General features: G+C 37.4%; 1 protein-coding gene across 50 annotated transcripts in view; it reads left to right on the top strand.

Annotated features, from left to right (window-relative positions):
* The window catches only part of LOC106875842 (uncharacterized), a 116,204-nt gene that overhangs the window by 76,684 nt on the left and 21,706 nt on the right, over positions 1-17,814 (top strand). For 23 of the 50 annotated variants that reach the window (XM_089342718.1, XM_089342708.1, XM_089342716.1 and 20 more), the window contains 12 exons: positions 7,226-7,313; positions 8,035-8,268; positions 8,593-8,703; positions 9,623-9,822; positions 10,201-10,289; positions 11,080-11,260; positions 11,911-12,026; positions 12,723-12,842; positions 14,222-14,275; positions 15,074-15,216; positions 15,542-15,716; positions 16,618-17,370. In XM_089342718.1, coding sequence (XP_089198844.1) covers positions 7,226-7,313; positions 8,035-8,268; positions 8,593-8,703; positions 9,623-9,822; positions 10,201-10,289; positions 11,080-11,260; positions 11,911-12,026; positions 12,723-12,842; positions 14,222-14,275; positions 15,074-15,216; positions 15,542-15,716; positions 16,618-17,370 — 2,264 coding nt within the window. Of the gene's footprint in view, positions 1-7,225; positions 7,314-8,034; positions 8,269-8,592; positions 8,704-9,622; positions 9,823-10,200; positions 10,290-11,079; positions 11,261-11,910; positions 12,027-12,722; positions 12,843-14,188; positions 14,276-15,073; positions 15,217-15,538; positions 15,717-16,617; positions 17,371-17,814 lie in introns of all 50 variants that reach the window. The other 27 variants (XM_089342717.1, XM_089342707.1, XM_089342714.1 and 24 more) reach the window with 3 other exon arrangements.

The raw sequence follows: 17,814 nt of genomic DNA, 5'->3' as shown, positions 1-17,814 counted from the left end.
TAATAATAATAATAATAATGGTTATAATAATGATGATAATAAATGGTTTAGCCTTAGTTGTACCTATAAACTTTGTTCATAAATCTCTTTCTCTCTCTTGAATTGTGTATGTACATTTTGTTCTGTTCAATTAACTTTTATACTTAATCAATAACTCTCTCTCTCTCTCTCTCTCTCTCTCTCTCAGTTATCAATCCAATAAATTCCTCCTCTAATAAATTAATTGGTCAAAGTGCTGTTACGCCAAACAAACAATTCCTAATGGGGGGGAAACCGTTTTATTTTTTTATTATTATTATTAAGTTTTCTGCTTTCTTTGAAAATCAAAGAATCGGTGAAAGATAGTTTAAAGTTCACCAAGAATGAATTTACTCAATGTTATCATTAATGGATATTGATTTTAAATTTAGAATAATTAATTTTTGTTTATTTTTTTTCTTTCATTATTGATTTTAAATTTAAAAGTTAGATTACTTTTGCCAAGGGCTTCTCCACCCCTCTCTCAGCAGTTTGCCACATCTCAATTTAATTAAAGCTAATTAAGAATATTTTAAAACACTTGTCGATGATGGTGATAACAGTTAGTTCCGATCATCATTACTTCAACAAACCCATGGTGCTAACACAGGAAGTTTATGAAACACCAGTGATGGTGACACAAAGACAGATGTTTGGTGTTGTCTGGTGTTTAACCCTTTAGTATTTGAACCAGCCTCATCCGGCCCAAATATTTTAGCTGTTTTTCTTTCAAACTAGCTAGATGTGACTTCTCACACCTACCTTACAATGTCATTCTAAAAATAGACAATCACATCAGGAAAACCTCAAAGCTATGAGATCATGAATGATTAATTCAAAGAAATGTGATTCGATGTAAGCAGTACACTTGACAGTAATCTTACCTGTTTTATGTTCAAACTGGCTAGATCTGGCCTCTCACACCTACCCTACAATGCCATTCTAAAAAATAAACAATCATCAAAATCTCAGAAGCTACAAGATAATTGCAGGATTAAAATTCAAAACAATGTGATTAGATGTAAGCCTTATAATTGACAGAGTAATCTGAATGCCAAAGGATTGAATTGACTACATCCAGCCATAATATTCCACCTATTTCATGTTCAAATCTGCCAGATCTTGCCTCTCACACATACCATGCAATGTCATTCTAAAAATAAACAATCACATTGTGAAGACCTTGAAGCTAATCCCTGATTAATTCAAAGCAATGTCAATAAATAAGAATTACATTTGACTGATTAATTGGAATGCTAAAGGGTTTTAAACAGGTGTCGTTACAGGAAAACTAGTCCTTAAATTTTAGGGAAGCAGACCCTCTGTTCATGCTGTTAGCCACCCTTTGTATCTTTCTGCCATAACATTAACATACCAGCTTTTAGTTTTAGATGCAGCATGTAAGAAAATGACCAATGTTGGCTGTTATTTAGCCCAGGTCTGTGCTAACAAGGCAGACCGTATCATCAAAAGTATTTCTGTTATGACCACCTCACCTTTTAAGATATGTCTGGGACTGTGTTTTTTAATGTAAACATTTTTTTTTTTTTTTTTAATGGTAATTTGAGGAAGATTTGCTTGCTATTTAACTGAGCAACCACGTAGTTATCTCCCCCTGCCATTCTGAAATCACCCCCTGGATGAATTAGTAAAATAAAGACCTAGGATGTAAAATGTAGATCTTGCAAGAATTAGAATTGTACTAAAAGTAGTTTATACTTCCTGCTTGTAAATCTTATGTGTGTGTGTGTTAGAAAACGTTTTACTGAAGACTTAATTGATAAAGTTTATTCTAAGATGATTTCATTAAAATATTTTCACTGCTTTTTTTTTTTTTGTTTTTTTTTTTTGTGTATGAAATGTGATCAGAAAATTATTCCATCAGTTTCTTTTCCTATCTTCTCTATATCTATATGTATTTCTGTATTCCTCATGAATGTCTGATATTTTTTTAGTTTCTTGGTGGAAGTAGCCAACACCGTTTTCAGATCTATAAGTTGCCATTGTTGTAGTCGTTCCATGTGAAATTTTAAAAACATAATAGTAATAATAATAAAAGAAAAAAAGAAACTATGGTAGCATACCAAAGCAAAGTCCTCACCTATTTCTTCTTCACTGAAAAACTGCCAACAAAATGATCGTTATTTTTAATTGTTATGGAAACTATTTGATAATGTTTTTAAGAGAATATTTGCTAAACTGTCTTCTCTCCACTCCAGCAAAATGTAAGGCTATTGCCATTTGTCAACTCAGAGAAACAGAATCTAAGGATCTAAAAAATTTATTGGTGTCTTTTGTAACTCTGGTTCACTGCTAGGTGGGGGTGGAGACTAGATTTAGGAGTATTTAAGGAGAATCGTGAGCAAAATCTGTGAGATATCTACTGAATCTGGATTACTACCAGATGAATTTAGATTCCATTGTTTTGTTATTAATGTTAGCAAACCATATATCTTAAAGTTCGTTAGATTTCTAACATCTTATTATTCTAACCCTTTCTCATTTAGATTATCCTGTCAAGTTTAACACTTGCATTATCTCATAGCTCTGAAATTTTGATGGTGTGGTAGTTTTTCTTTTTTTTTTTTTAAGAACGAAATTGTAGGCTTGGTGTGAGAAGCTGGATGTGGCCAGTTTGAACATAAAACAAGATAGAATATTTGGGTTGGATGTGACTAGTTTAAATACCAAAGAGTTAACACAGTTCACCTTCTCTATCATATTGAAACCTTTTTGTGTATTGATTCCATTTTTTTTTATTCAATTTATTTCTCCTGTTTTTTTTTGTTTTTTTTTTTTGCAATTACTAGCATGTAAGCTGGAATAAAATGCATAGATAGCCATTACCTTTATGCTGTGTGTGCTTTGTGAAGATCTCGCTATCACTAAACGTTTATACATGAATCATAAAAAAGTGTTAATTCACACATTTACAATTTAATATTTTCATATATTATTAATTCAAATGTAGAATTTACCACTGGATAGGGAAACATATAATGAATACCTTAAAAAAAAATCTGAAAAAAAATCGCCTAATATTGTACACACAAGGACCATATCTACCTTTCGCTCACATACATTCTTATCGTCTATGTGTGTATATATATATATATATATATATATATATATATATAATATGTTGCTAATAAGAATGAAATAGACATTTTCTACAGCCTTTTTGAAACAGATGTAGTGTGATTATATATATATATATATATATATATATATATATATATATATATATATATATATGAGGGCATACTTGCAAAACTTGGGGGAAATAGCCAAGGTGGATTAAAATAGTATTTTATCTCAATCTAATTTAATCACTCTCCCTAAACACAACAAAGCTTCACAGACACGTCCAAGTATCAGTCCGTGAAAAAATACTGTATGTCAATAGGGAACTGTGATTCTCCCAAACTTATCAGAGAAACGCATGTAAGCTGGAATAAAATGCATAGATAGCCATTACCTTTATGCTGTGTGTGCTTTGTGAAGATCTCGCTATCACTAAACGTTTATACATGAACCATATTTAAAGGAAATAATTTTAAAAGATAATTTTGTTGGTGCTGCACATGCCGTCTGATTTGAGAGAAACTCCTAGGACATTCAGTGCCCTTTAGTGGTGATGACTTTGGCAGTCTCTCTGTCCGTCGTTGAAAATTAGCTTTCACTCTGCATGGTCTCTTCGCATTATATACGTCTGGAAGAAAGTTTGTTCTTACACATTTCATTTCAGTGCTTTGTCATCTTTCTAAGATAGAATAATTCCTATGGGAGTGTGTGTGGCTGTTGTTAGTATAAGATGTTTGTTAGAAGGGCCAGTAGAGGAATTATTTGTGGAAGAGCTTAGGGTTTTCTGTGTCTCTTATTTGGAACTGGTTTGTAGCAATAGCTTGATTACTGCCTGAGGTGCTGTGGAGTGTGATTGAACCTGGAACCACTTGGCTGCAAAGCAAACTTCTACACACCATACAACCATACTGATGTCCTCTCTTCACAAACACACACACACACACACATACCTAAACATATGAATACCTACACATACACTCCACATGAAAGTAAGAGTTCCAGTATGAACTTCGGAAATGATTGCTAAAACAAACTAAAGAACAAAAACACACACATATCTACACATCCATACACACGTGTGTGTGTGTGTGCAGGCATTGGCATGACTGTAGTTAAGAAGTTCTCATTGGAACCTCAGGGTTTCAATTTCAATCACACTTTACAGCACCTTTACCATGTGCCCCATGCTGACCAATGTCTTGTGAGTGACATTGGAAGATGGAAAACTATATCAAAACCCATCACGTGTATGTATGTGTGTGTGTGTGTGTGGCTATGTGATAAGAAGTTGGCGTCTTAACCACTTGGTTCTAGGTTCAGTTCCACTGCGTGGCACCTTGGGCTGGTATCTTCTACAATAGTCTCAGGTCGAACGGTTTGACCAGAGCTGGCAAGTTGGGAGGCTGCACCAGGCTCCAGTTGTCTGCTTTGGCATGGTTTCTACAGCTGGATGCCCTTCCTGATGCCAACCACTACAGAGTGAAATGGGTGCTTTTACATGGCCCTGCACAGGCACTTTTACGTGACACCTTCACGAGTGCTTCACACCACCAGAATCTTAACACTTCTGATCTGGAGTACCAGTCTTCTTCAGGGTCTTGTGTGTTTGTGTGTGTGTCTACACACACACACACACACACACACATACACAGGATGGCCCAAAACTAGGTTTACAGTTATTCAAAAGTGCCTACATGATAACTATAAACCTACTTTTGGGCCACTATATATATATATATATATATATTATATACACACACACATGCATTCATGTCTCTTTCTTCTCTTTCACTTTGCATGTGGGCAAGACACCCGCTCCTCCCCATTTATTATAGTTTCTTACTCCTCCAGTCTATACCCCAGTTGGTCGAGTGGTGATGAGGGGTCTTATCTTGCAGATGCTTGGCAGCCTCATTGGTGGTGGTGGTGTCACATTAAAAAAAAAACGAAAAAAAAAACACTCAGGACATTTTGTAAAGTGTTTAGCATTAGGAAGGGCATCCAGCTGTAGAGACCCAACCAAAGCAGACAGAGAGCCCTTGTCTCAACTGTTCTTGTTGAACCATGCAACCCTTTGAAAGAAGGGATGCTTAATGATGACGATGATGATGGCAACATAAACATGCACACACACATCCATTTTCCCCATTGTATTAGATCCATGCTGTGGGGGGCTATTTGTTTCTGTAGTTAGCTTTGATTCCGTTTCGTTAACTCTATTATAATGATAAGAGCTTAGTAGTAATGACACAGTTACGAGTGTTATCAAGATTATTGATTTATTGATTGCAGTCTCTGTGTGTTGAAACTGTGTCGGTTAACATTGTGTTTTCTCAGCACTAGAGAGAAAAGGTTCAGGGCTTCTGTTGGCCTTTCTCTTCTCTTTTCTGCATGTGTGTGTGGTGTGTCGTTAGTAAATAACAATCTACATCAGTGGTTCCCAACTTTTTTCTTTCTCCCCTCTGGACCCCATTGATTCCTATTTTTACTCCACTGGACCCTCATAACCACTCGGTGTTTTAAAAAATGCTTTTATGATGGAATATTAGGGGACAGGCATGGCTGTGTGGTAAGAAGTTTGTTTCCCAACCCCAACCACTGCATGGCTCTGGGGTCGGTCCCACTGCATGGCTCCATAGGCAGGGCAAGTGTCTTCTATTATAGCCTTGGGTTGACCGAAGCCTTGTGAGTGGACTTTGTACATGGAAACTGAAAGAAGCCCATTGTGTGTGTATGTGCCTTTTGTCTCTGTATTTGTCCCTCACCACCGCCTGACAACTGATGTTGGTTTGTTTACGTCCCCATAATTTAGTGGTTCAGCAAAACAGTCTGACAGAATAAGTAACAGGCTTTAAAAAAAATTAATACTGGGGGTTGAATCATTTGACTAAAGATTTTTCATGGCACTGCCCATTAGTTTGAACATAAAAACAAGTAGAATAGTTGGGCTGGATGTGGCCAATTTAAATGCTAAAGGGTTAATGAATATCTTTGTTAATTTTTAAGCATCATTTATAGTTAATCCTATTGGATTTGGATTTCTGCTCATCAACTTCAGTTCGTGTGACAGAAACCATTTCTTAAATCCCCCCCCCCCCCCACATGTACATACATACATATTCACTCACAAGTAGTACCACACTTCATCATCAACAGCAACAACATCATTAAGTCCTTATACAGTCACACGATAAATAAAACTGATTTTTGTTTTGGAAGTTTTCTGTACATTATTTTTCCTTTGGACTTTTGTTTCTTTGCTTTTTGATTTGCTCTTTTTTTGTTTTTGTTTTTCTGTTTGTTGTTGTTGTTGGAAAGTTTTAGTTATTTTCTCTGAAAATTTTATTTTTGTTTTATTTTAATTTTTAATTTTTTTTTTTTATTTCTGCCGTTGTGGAAACTACCCTTAAGTGTTCATACTAACATGTCCCTTATTAAACTAACTGACCGTTTGTTGTTGTTGATGATGTCAGTGGTGTTGATTGTTGGTGGTTAATTAAGTTTAAGTAATCAACTGTAACTTAATTAACTTGGTCACCCGAGTCAGATAATAGCTGTCAGCTAGATGGTTCTCACTGGAGGGTTCCGAAATACATCAAACAGCTAGAGTGGAATTAAGGGCCTTAATTGTTAACACTGTACCACAAACCCATCCGACATGTCAACCATCATTTAGTGATGAGATTTAAAGACTTTTTAAAATAATAAAGTACCTAAGACCTTAGTGGTTCGGCAAAAGAGACCAATAGAATAAGTGCTAGGCTTTTTTTATAAAAAAACATGTCCTCGGGGTTCGATTTGTTCAACTAAAACCCTTCAATGCGGTGCTCCAGCATGGCCACAGTCAAATGACTGAAACAAGTAAAAGAATGAAAGAAAGAACCTTTTGTGGCACCACTTATTATTATTATTATTATCATTATTTTGATTATTGTTTTAATTATTTTAATTTATTTTCATTTCCAAAAGTAAATTACTGAAAGCAGTTTATGGCTATTGGGTTTTAGTCTTGAGTGGAGGAAGATGGTTCAGCTGAAGAACCACGTTTGTTTAACGATAATACAGTCCGTTCATTGTGTAATTAGCTGACGATATTAATAATGCTGTTTTCTTTGTTTTGCAGTAGGGTTAGTTCGAGAAGCAGCATAGGGGGATACGCCCGCAGTGAAGCTGAATTGGAACAAATCATGGATGGACTTCATGAGCAAGAAGTAAGTAACAGCAACACATCTTTTTTCATTAATTATCCTCAGCAGAGTCGTTAGCATGCCAGACAAAATGCTCAGTGGGCCAACCAAAGCCTTGTAAGTGGATTTGGTAGCCCATTGTGTATATATGTGTTTGTTATTTGTGTCTGTGTCTGTTGACATATTGATAAAGCTTATTGTATTGAACTAGGATCAGAATATACGTTCTGAGTTCAAATTCCGCCAAGGTTGACTTTTCCTTTCATCCTTTCAAGGTCAACAAATTAAGTACCAGTTGCGTTCTGGAGTCGTTCTAATTGACTGGCCTGCTCCCTCGAAATTTTGGGCTTTGTGACTAGAGTAGAAAACAAATAAGTACCAGTTATGTACTGGGGTCAATGTAATCAACTATTCCCTCCCCCAAAATTTCAAGCCTTGTGCCTATGGTAATTATCATAATAATAAGGTGACAAGTTGACAGAATTGTTAGCACATCAAGTGAAATTGCTAAGCAGTATTTCATCCGACTTTATGTTCTGAGTCCAGATTCCGTCATGGTCAACTTTGCCTTTCATTCTTTCAGGGTCAATAAAAAGAAATGTACCAGCTGAGCATTGGGGCTCAATGAAACTGACTTATCCCCTTCCCCGAAAATACTGGGCTTCTGTCAAAATATGTTGCTGTTGTTCTGCATTTGTAATTGATATTTAATTTGACTTAAATTTTGTTTTATTTGTATTTCAAGGAGGAAGACAAGAAAATGCGGAGCTATGCTGTGGTGCCACCCATGATGCTGGATGCTCGATCACGGAGTTTAAAGTTTATTAATAACAACGGCTTGATTGAAGATCCTATGGCTGAATTTAAAGAAAGGCAGCATTTAAATATTTGGACTCAACCAGAAAAAATGATTTTCAAAGAAAAATACCTCCAACATCCCAAAAATTTCTGTTTAATTGCTTCATTTTTAGAAAGAAAGGTGAGTCCTGATGTTTTGGAAGTCCTCTTGCTGATCTACTCTGGCTCACCTCTATGAAGTGAAACCCATTTTTTATTGGTTATACCTGTCTTTTATCCATCTGGGGTGGGGGGGGGGCAGTGACAAACTGGGGGTAGATGTAATCTCTCAAAATTGCTTGCATTGTATCTAAATGAGAAACAACAAATATATATATCCATTTCGTGAGTCCCAACACCTGTAGATCCTATGTCTCCCCACCAAGGGTCATACAGACCCTGACTGAGGGCCACTGGTTTAAAGAGAGACGAATGCTTCATGAATTGTTGTTCTGTTCTGTTTCAGACTGTTGCTGATTGTATATTGCATTATTACTTAACGAAAAAGAATGAAAATTTTAAACAGTTATTACGAAAGCAAGGTGTAAAGAAAAGAAGAGCTTTCCCTAAACCGCAGGTAAGTTGCGTTTGATTATGAACCAATTGCTGCCGTCTGTCACAGTATTTGAAGTTTCATTTTGATTTCTGTATAAATTTGTTTCACAATCCATAGGAATTCCACAGACTTCTTCCTCTTCCTTACAATCTGTGGCAATTAGATTATGTACATGATGCTGTATTTGTTCTTGACTCCAAGAACAAATACAACAGACTCAGGGGTGGGAGGGAAGGAAGTATTCTCAAACCAGGAGCTTTTAGCGAATTTCTGCAATGGAGACTTTGCTGGAAGTAACCAAGGTGCCCCGTGGTGATGTTAAACTGCACAACAGAATAAGGTTTGGAGAAGCAGTACTTGGAAGGAACCAATTGCTACCTTCTGTCAAAGAATATTTGAAGTTGAATCAGCAGGCATCTGTGGTTGAGAAGCTTACTTCCCAAGCATGTGGTCTTGGTTTCAATCCCACTGTGTGATACCTTGGTCAAGCGTCTTTTACTATGGCACTGTGGGTCGGCAAAAGCCTTGTGAGTGGATTTGGTAGACGGAAACTGAAAGAAGCCCATCGTATATGGATATATTTGTTTGTCTGTTTGTCCCCACCACCATTGCTTGACAACTAATGCTGGTGTGTTTACGTCCCCATAACTTAGTGGTTTGGCAAAAGAGGCCGACAGAATAAGTACTAGTCTTACAAATAATAAGTCCTGGGGTCAGTTTGCTCGACTAAAGGCAATGCTCCAGCATGGCCGCAGTAAAAGAATAAAAAATACCAATCAAAAACTTGCCTGTTCATATAAACCCCTCAACCCCTAGAAAGTCAGGCCCTTAATGTCAGACCATTTAAAGTTGATGTTGTTAGTCTCTATTGTCATACTAATGTTTGTTTGTTTTTTTCTTTCCTCCTTCCTCCACCCTCTGCCCTTCTTCTTCTGTGAAGCCATCTGTGAGTAGACCCTTAGATGGTGTCAAAGAGGAGACCCCATCGAAAGAGGAATCTGATGATAATGCCAATAACTCCAACAACAGCAGCAGCAGCAGCAGCAGTAGCAGCAGCACCACCACCACCACAACCTCCTCAACTGCCACAACTACAACCACTGCCACCTCAACAGCTAGTTCAGCTACTACAACTAATAAGTATGTATCTACAGCTTCAGTATTTATTTATTGTATGTTGTTGTTGTTGTTCTTAAAAATGAAGGGGAAACTGACCTTTGTAAGAGAGCATGTAATGCCTGTCCATTAGGTTATGTCATGTCCAGTTTTGTTTATTATGTTCATCATGTCTGTGCTGCAACCGATGAACAAAGGTGAACAAATGAATATTCGTTAACTGTTTATCCGAGTGAATTTGGTTGACGGAAACTGAAAGAAGCCTGTCGTATATGTGTATATATGTACACGTATATGTGTGTATGTATTTGTGTGTATCAGTCAAATACTGTGCTTGTGTTGGAAATGTTTTTTTTTTTTTTTTTTTGTTTTGTTCCATTTTTCTCTTTCTTTATTTTGTAGCAGTGTTAAAAAGGAACCTGATAAGGAAAGTGAAGAACTCTCCGAAATTACAGACATTACAACAGTTTCTGGATCAACAGATTCTGATGGTTGGTTATTTGTTATTCGCTCTTCTCTATAATCCTGTTTCTTACTTCCACTCTTTATCTTAATCCGTGATGTATATATAGGGTTGGCCAAAAGTCACTTGACAGTCATTTAATTTCAAGATTTATTTATGTTAAACAACTGAATGAATTTAATAAAAGCATCTAAGTATGAGAGAGTCGAAACTATTGAAACGGTTACAAGATGCAATGAAAATCTTAGAAAAATAAAATAAGGAATAAGTGGAAATTTTACTGGTGAGTGTGTTATGTTATAAGGCACCAAAAGAGAATGGCTCTCCCCAGACACTACAGAATATGCTTCAATACACGATTTCACATAAAGAATCTTGAAAACCAAATCTCAAAACGAAATCTAAATATGAAACATCATGAAAATTGTTCAAACTGAAGTCCCTTCTTGAGCAACATATTTTCCATTTGAGACAATACAGAATTACAGATAATATTTTTGGAATTTTGATTTGCTGTCGGGTGACTTTTGGCCACCCTTTATATATCATCATCATCATTTAACGTCCGTTGTCCATCCTGGCATGGGTTGGGCAGTTTGACCAGAGCTCGTAAACTGGAAGGCTGCACCAGACTCCAGTCTGATTTATCATGGTTTTCCATGGCTGGATGCAGCTTTAGTATAAAAGCATCTTACCCTACCTTTGGTATTCAAGTACTATTTTTGACCACCTTGTTTTGCATTCATGTGCTTACTCATGTGTGTATACAGAAAATATTGGTTTGTTTTTTTCCTCACTTTGCTCTGTTTTCTCTTCAGCTGGTGGAGGCGTACATCAATGCGCATTGTGTAAAGTTCAACTGGAGAATTTCAGCATGAGTCGTCCAATCTCTTTGACCGATTGTTCAATGTATTCTCTTACTGAAGCAGAGGTGAAGCCTGATATGCGAGTTTGTAATTCATGTCGTGCCCGCTCTGTTAAACAGTCGCGCTGTGTGCAGTAAGATCATTTTGTTGCTTTTTTCTTTCTTTCTTTCTTTTTAATCTCTCTCTCTGATAATAAGTTTGTTTTATGTAGTCAAAAAAGCATCGTTAGTTAATAAGTAATCATATATAGGATGCTAATGAAACTTGTTCTTTGTTTCTTTGTTTAAATTCTACAGCCTAAATGTATGTTGCTGTTTAAAACATCCAGTATTATACGGTGTAAACCATGCTATCTAGCTTTTGTTATTTCTCTAAAAGGACAGATACAGGTTACATATTGCTTATGGAAAGATTATGATAGTGTGAAATATACATGCTCAACCTGCTAGAAATAGTAGCAAGAAATGTCTCAGATCACACAACCGACATACAGTCTAAAGGTCATATTGGATAATGTTTCTGATGTACACAAAAAAAAAAAATGGTCACAGTTGGAATGGATATGACCAAAGGTCTGCTTAGTCAAGGATGAATAATATTATAAAAACAGCAATGTAGTATTAGTTTCTTGCTAAAAGTTTTACTTGTAGAAATAATGGTGATATTGATTTATTGACTGAAATGATTCACTGCTTGTGTCTTTGAAGCAGCCAATTTTCCAATTGGAAATTGCATTGATTAACGTTTGCTAACCTTGTATCTATGTTTATTCCTACCTTTCAGGTGTCCTGTGCCTACTTGTAAAATTCCAAAACGGAAAGTAAAACGTCTTTGGCCCCTCTCTGTGAAGTGGTCAGAAATAGCCACTGAAATCAAAGAACCAATACTAATGGAGATGCGTAAGAAGCCTTCACATTCTAATTTGTTTTATTTTATTTTGTTTTTGTCTTTTAGGTCAGGGGTTCTCAACAAAGGGTCCTTGTAAGATTTTGTTAAAACTTATCTCAATGCTCAAAATTTTGTAATTTTTTTTTTATATACAATTCCTAAAAATATTTATTTATAAAAATGTAATAGGTTTTTTTTTAAAACATGAAATGGCTATGAGGGGTCCAGTAGAATAAAATAGGAATCAAAGGGGTCCATATGTAAAAAAAAAAGGGGGGTTGAGAAACACTGGTCTAAGTCATCTCTAAATTGCTAATATAGAATCGTCTTAATTAGAATGTGAATTATTTGTTTCCCTACTTCTCAATATCCTCTTCCCCCCCTCAGTTCATGAACAAACAAAGAAAGACTCTACTAAGTTACTCTACTGTCTACAAATAACAGCTAAACCCCTCTCAAATCACACCCTGCCATCCATCTTAAAAAAGGCAATGGCATGATAATGTAATTGTAGATATCCTTAATAAGATGGAATGGTCATGGCTGGCTTTCCTTTGACAATGTTAGGGTTAACTTGGTTCAAAACAGTTATTAAAGGGACGTATCTGTCTTTTTACTTCCTGTAGATCCCTTTTTTGTCTTTCTTTGTCTATTTTTAATAGTTTTTTTTTACTTATCTAATTGTGTCGTTGTTTTTGTCTTTCCAGAAATCTCTGAAGATATTTCCCGCTGCTGTTCTGCTTGTTTTAATAGAATTGCTCGACAACTCGGTACAAACCCTCAAACCAATGAGCCATTAGTTCCTTTAGTACCTGAAAATAATGATGGTAAATAATATATATTCGTATATTTTCTTTTTATATATATTCTGCGGAACCTCAGTTTATGGATTTTATTTGATCCTGAAACCCATTCGTTACCCAAAATCTTTGTAAACTGAAACCATTTCCCATGGGAAATTCAAGAGAAAGCACCATGGATTCAACCAGCAATGAGCAAACTGATGCTCTCCACTTGATACTCCCAGCTTGTTGCTAACTGTTGTTGCCAGCCTCACTGTTCATTTCTCGAGATACTATTCATGAACCTAAGACATTCTATGTTTGGAAAATTGTTTGTAAACTGATTTGCTCATGATGAGAGGCATTCACAAACTGAGGTTCCTTCTACTGTATTTAAAAGTTTTGAATCAATTATTTAATAATAGTAAAGATTGTTTGCCAACATAACATGGCAGTCCTGGTTTAGGACGAATGTTGCTGTGATTTAGCCCCTGGAGACATCGCCTCCAGCTGGCTATACGACACGATCTGTGTCCTTATATTTTCAAACAAGGGAATCTAGGACACAGATCATGTTGTATAGCCAGCTGGAGACGATGTCTCCTGGGGTTAAATTACAGCAACATTTGTCCTAAACCAGGACTGCCATGTTATGTTGGCAAACAATCTTTACTCCAAAGTACTGTTGCTGCATATCTCACGTTGCTGAGATTAAAAACTATTAATTTTCTTATTTAATAATAGTTACCCTATTGTGTCCAGTCTCTTCTTCTATGTTTTATGTTTGAAAAATTGTTTGTAAACGGATTTGTTCATGATGAGAGGCGTTCGCAAAGTGAGGTTCCTTTTGCTGTATTTAAAAGTTTTTTTTCATGGCGCTAGCACCAGAGGGATCACCAAGTAGATTACAAGACAAAGTCCCTTCAACTGCTGGGAAGTGGGAGTAGTATAGTGGAAGGCAGCTTTGTGCCAGTTGATGAGGGGTTAAAAGAATAATTAGCAGGGAAAGAGATAGGTGTCTTGCTGTAGAAGAGATACAAGGACATCCCAGGTGGAGAAGAAAGGTGAGAAAGATTGAAATGATGGAGAGTGTGAGAGAGATGGTGATGAAGACAAGGTCAGTTTTGGCAGGGTTTTTACAGCTGGCTGCCCTTCCAAATGCCAACCACTTTGCAGTGTGAACTGGATGCTTTTGACATGGTAGCAGCACAGGCAGGGAAACCGAGTAACTCTCAAGACAAGGAATTTTGAGAGAGGGGGGGGGAGCTTGTGTCAGAGGATGAAAGGTTAGAGTGTGACAGAGATTTGGGTTGATTTGTATAATTTAATAGTAGAAACTAATAATACAACTAAAGCTGGTTATACCTTTTCTCTGATAACTCCATTTCAAGCGAGCCACGTGGTGTCTCTTGATATGTTTTCAGATGGTGTTGAAACGTCAAGATGGACAGAAGAAGAAATGGAAGTTGCCAAACAAGGTTTGTTCAGTTTTACATCTATTTTGCTATGCTAGCATGGGTTAGATGCATACATATTATCGAGCTGTTGTTTTACAGCTGGAGGCTCTTTCCTGTTGAATACGTCTGGGATTTTTTTTCTTTTCCTCTTCATACTCCATTTGTCTTTAAAAGTGCTGAGCTAACAGATAATCTGTTGTTGGCAGGGAAATGCTTATCAAAGTTCACAGATTCTAATTCAGCATTATTTCCATCTAAATGCAGAATGCAAACATATACACAAGAACATGTATGCATGCACACACACACACACAGCAGGCTTCATACAGTTTCTACCTGCCAAATTACTCACCAGGCATGGGTTAGTCCTGAGTTAAAGTAGAAGACACCTTGACTTATGACCAAGTTCTGGTCCGACTGACAGGTTGTAAGTCGGATCTGGTCATATGTCGGATTTATATTTTTCAACACTATTTTCATTCAAACGAAGGTGATACTTGAAAGCGACTGAGTGAGAGACAGTGGCAAGCAGTGGAGGCTTGTGTGGCCAGATGCTGCCACAGTTATCGTACGTGCAGCTGCTCAATGTCCGAAAATCAATTTTTTCATTTATTTATTTTCTGTGATCATTAGTCACATAGATCGTAAGTCAAGGAGAGCGAGTAATGTTATTTTTGTTACGATTTATCAATTCTGGTTTTAACTTTCTAACGTTTCCTAAATTCCACTTGAATATTGCTGAAACTGCATCTGTCGGAATCATTTGTATGGGGAGACATTGAAACCGTTTTTTTTTTTTTTGTTCCCTTCTTACACCAGGTCTAAGAGAACATGGTAGAGATTGGGTTGCTATTGCCAACCAAGTTGGAACGAAAACGGAGGCCCAGTGTAAGAATTTCTATTTCAACTATAAGCGGAAATTGAAATTGGAACTCATCTTGCAAGAACACCATAAAGAAAAGGTAATCATTTGTTAAATATGTTTCTTTTGGGAGAAAGCTTTAATTAAATTTGTTTTAGTGTTTGGTTTGCAAGATTCTTGATGTGAATTCTTGTGCTGAAACAAATCATGTGGAGTCTTGAGAGGGCTGTTACACCAATAATAATAATAGTTAACCAATTGATTAATAATGAAGTGATATTGAACCAGTGTGTGTGTTGTTATTGGCATAATGACCCTCTCAAGAGCCAACGAGATTTGAATTTATTATGCATATATATATTTTGTCTCCTGAATTTTTATTTTGTCCCCTGAATTATATTGTCTCTTGTGTTTTTGTCTAGCAGTCAGGTAGTACAAGGACGAGAACAACTTCATTCGCTTCCACAGCAACGCATTCAGAGGAGGAGGATGTCTCAACTAGTGGTGAAGAAAACCCTGACGATGATTCTGATACAGCCAGTGCCCCCAGCCCCGCTCCCATACCACAGCCTCAAGATCCTGCTCTGATGAAGCATCCGGGTACTTTACACATTTTCACACTAATTATTCTACCTCGTCATCATTTAACACATTTACTGTCATCACCAATGGTTCATTGCAAACTTCACTCAATTGTTATATGTACCACCAGTGGTACATTTTCATAATTCGAGAAAATAATTTATCCTGTATCTTTGAATGCATAGTCAAGGCACACGGCTCAGTGGTTACAGCATCGGGCTCTCAATCAGGGGGTAGTGAGTTCGATTCCCGGCCCGGTCTGTGTGTTGTGTTCTTGAGCAAGACACTTTATTTCACATTGCCCCTGTTCACTCAGCTGTACAAGTAAGTTGTGATGTCACTGGTGCCAAGCTGTATCGGCCCTTTTGCCTTTCCCTTGGATAACATCGGTGGCATGGAGAGAGGCATCTGGTATGCATTGTCGACTGCTGGTCATCCATAAACAACCTTGCCTGGACTTGTGCCTCAGAGGGGAACTTTCTAGGTGCAATCCCATGGTCATTCACGACCGAAGGGGGTTTCTACCCTTTACTCTGTCTTTGACGTGGTTTTCAGGATATTTAAATAACATGAGTGCTAAGTATTGAAGTTTAATTATGAAATATTGTAAAAATGCAAAAAAATTAAATTTTCCTGCAATTAAACAAAATGCAGTAGGACTGCACGAAATCTGTGGCACAACCAATAAGTTCCAGTAAGGGGCTGTGGCGGTTAACATCCGTTTTCCATACTGGCACGGATCGGAGGGTTTAACAGGGGACAGCAGCCTAAAAACATTTGGGAACTACTGGATTAAGGTTTTAACTCAGTAATTTAATTTTAGGCATTGCATCTTGTGAACTTTTTGAAATTGATTGTGTTTGAATTGCTTGGTGAAATTCCAGTTTTGTTTTAAAACCTGTTCCTTTTTGTATTGCAGCCGAACAAAAAGACGAAAAGCTTACAGAAGCTGAGAATCAAGATAGGACACCTTGTCCTGATAATGCAGAATTGCAACCAGTTCTGGGACAAGACAATAATTTAACGAGCAACAAGCCATTAAGTGATTCTCAAAGCAGTCTCCGTAGCATTGCTGATAACGACAGCAGTGCTACAATGAGTGCTGACGAAAGTTCACACCAGGATCCTGGTGCTCTTCCTATTTCTACTCCAGCAGCTTCCATTTCAAGGACTGATACTCCGACGTTGATCACCGAACGACCAATGTCGAGTAATATGGTACCAGCTTCCATTAGTTACAGCTTACCTGTGGTACAACATCAAGAGCAAACCCTGTTGAAGGAGCCACGCCCTGCATCAGAAGGAGTCGATTTGTCGCACAGTCGCGGATTCTCTCCGTTTCGCTTCTCGTCACAACAGTCACCTCACCGACCTGCAAGCGCTGTGTCCGAACCGGGGCGGTCGGTCAGCTCGCCTCGCCCAAAATCGGCCGGGCCAGCATCTGTGGAGAAAATATTTTCCGGCAGCAGCGGTTACATAAGCATACACCCAGATCAGGAGCAGTTGGTGTTTCGTGAGAGTGGCAATGTTGGGGTTACGAATAGTAACCTTCCTGCCAATTGCAACCAGCAGGACACAAAGAAGCAAAAACCAGCCTGTGTGAGGGATCTCATTCACTCAGCTATTGAACGGAACTTAAGCCGTGGAGAGAATAGTGGTGATACAATAAATAGTATGTAGCCCTTTTTAATATATACTCCTTTATTCTAAGTATTGTTTTAAGGCCTTTTGACTCATTTTATTAACACCTTCATTTTCATATTTCTAATTAGATACACACACCCTTGTGAGTACCACTTGACTTTCAAAGTGATTTGGAGGAATTTAGCAGTTTGGTGAAGGCATGTGGCCTAGTGGTTTAGGGTATTGCACTCATGATCAGAAGATTGTGGGTTCAAATCTGTGACCAAGCAGTGTATTTTGTTCTTGAGCAAAGCACTTCATTTCACTTTGCTCCAGTTCACTCACCCGTAAACCGGTCACCCTCATCATTGTCGTTGTCAAATGTCCTTCTGTGCTGACACAGGTTGTACTGTTTGACAGGAGCTGGTAAGGCCGGGCTTCACACCATGCTCCATTGTCCTTCCTCATGCCACCCGGGTGCTTTTTGTGTGAT

Source organism: Octopus bimaculoides, chromosome 26 (assembly GCF_046866305.1).
Source record: "Octopus bimaculoides isolate indiv1 chromosome 26, ASM4686630v1, whole genome shotgun sequence".
NCBI lineage: Eukaryota > Metazoa > Mollusca > Cephalopoda > Octopoda > Octopodidae > Octopus > Octopus bimaculoides.
The sequence above is the reverse complement of the archived record's forward strand: the minus strand, read 5'-3'. Positions and strand labels throughout refer to the sequence as shown.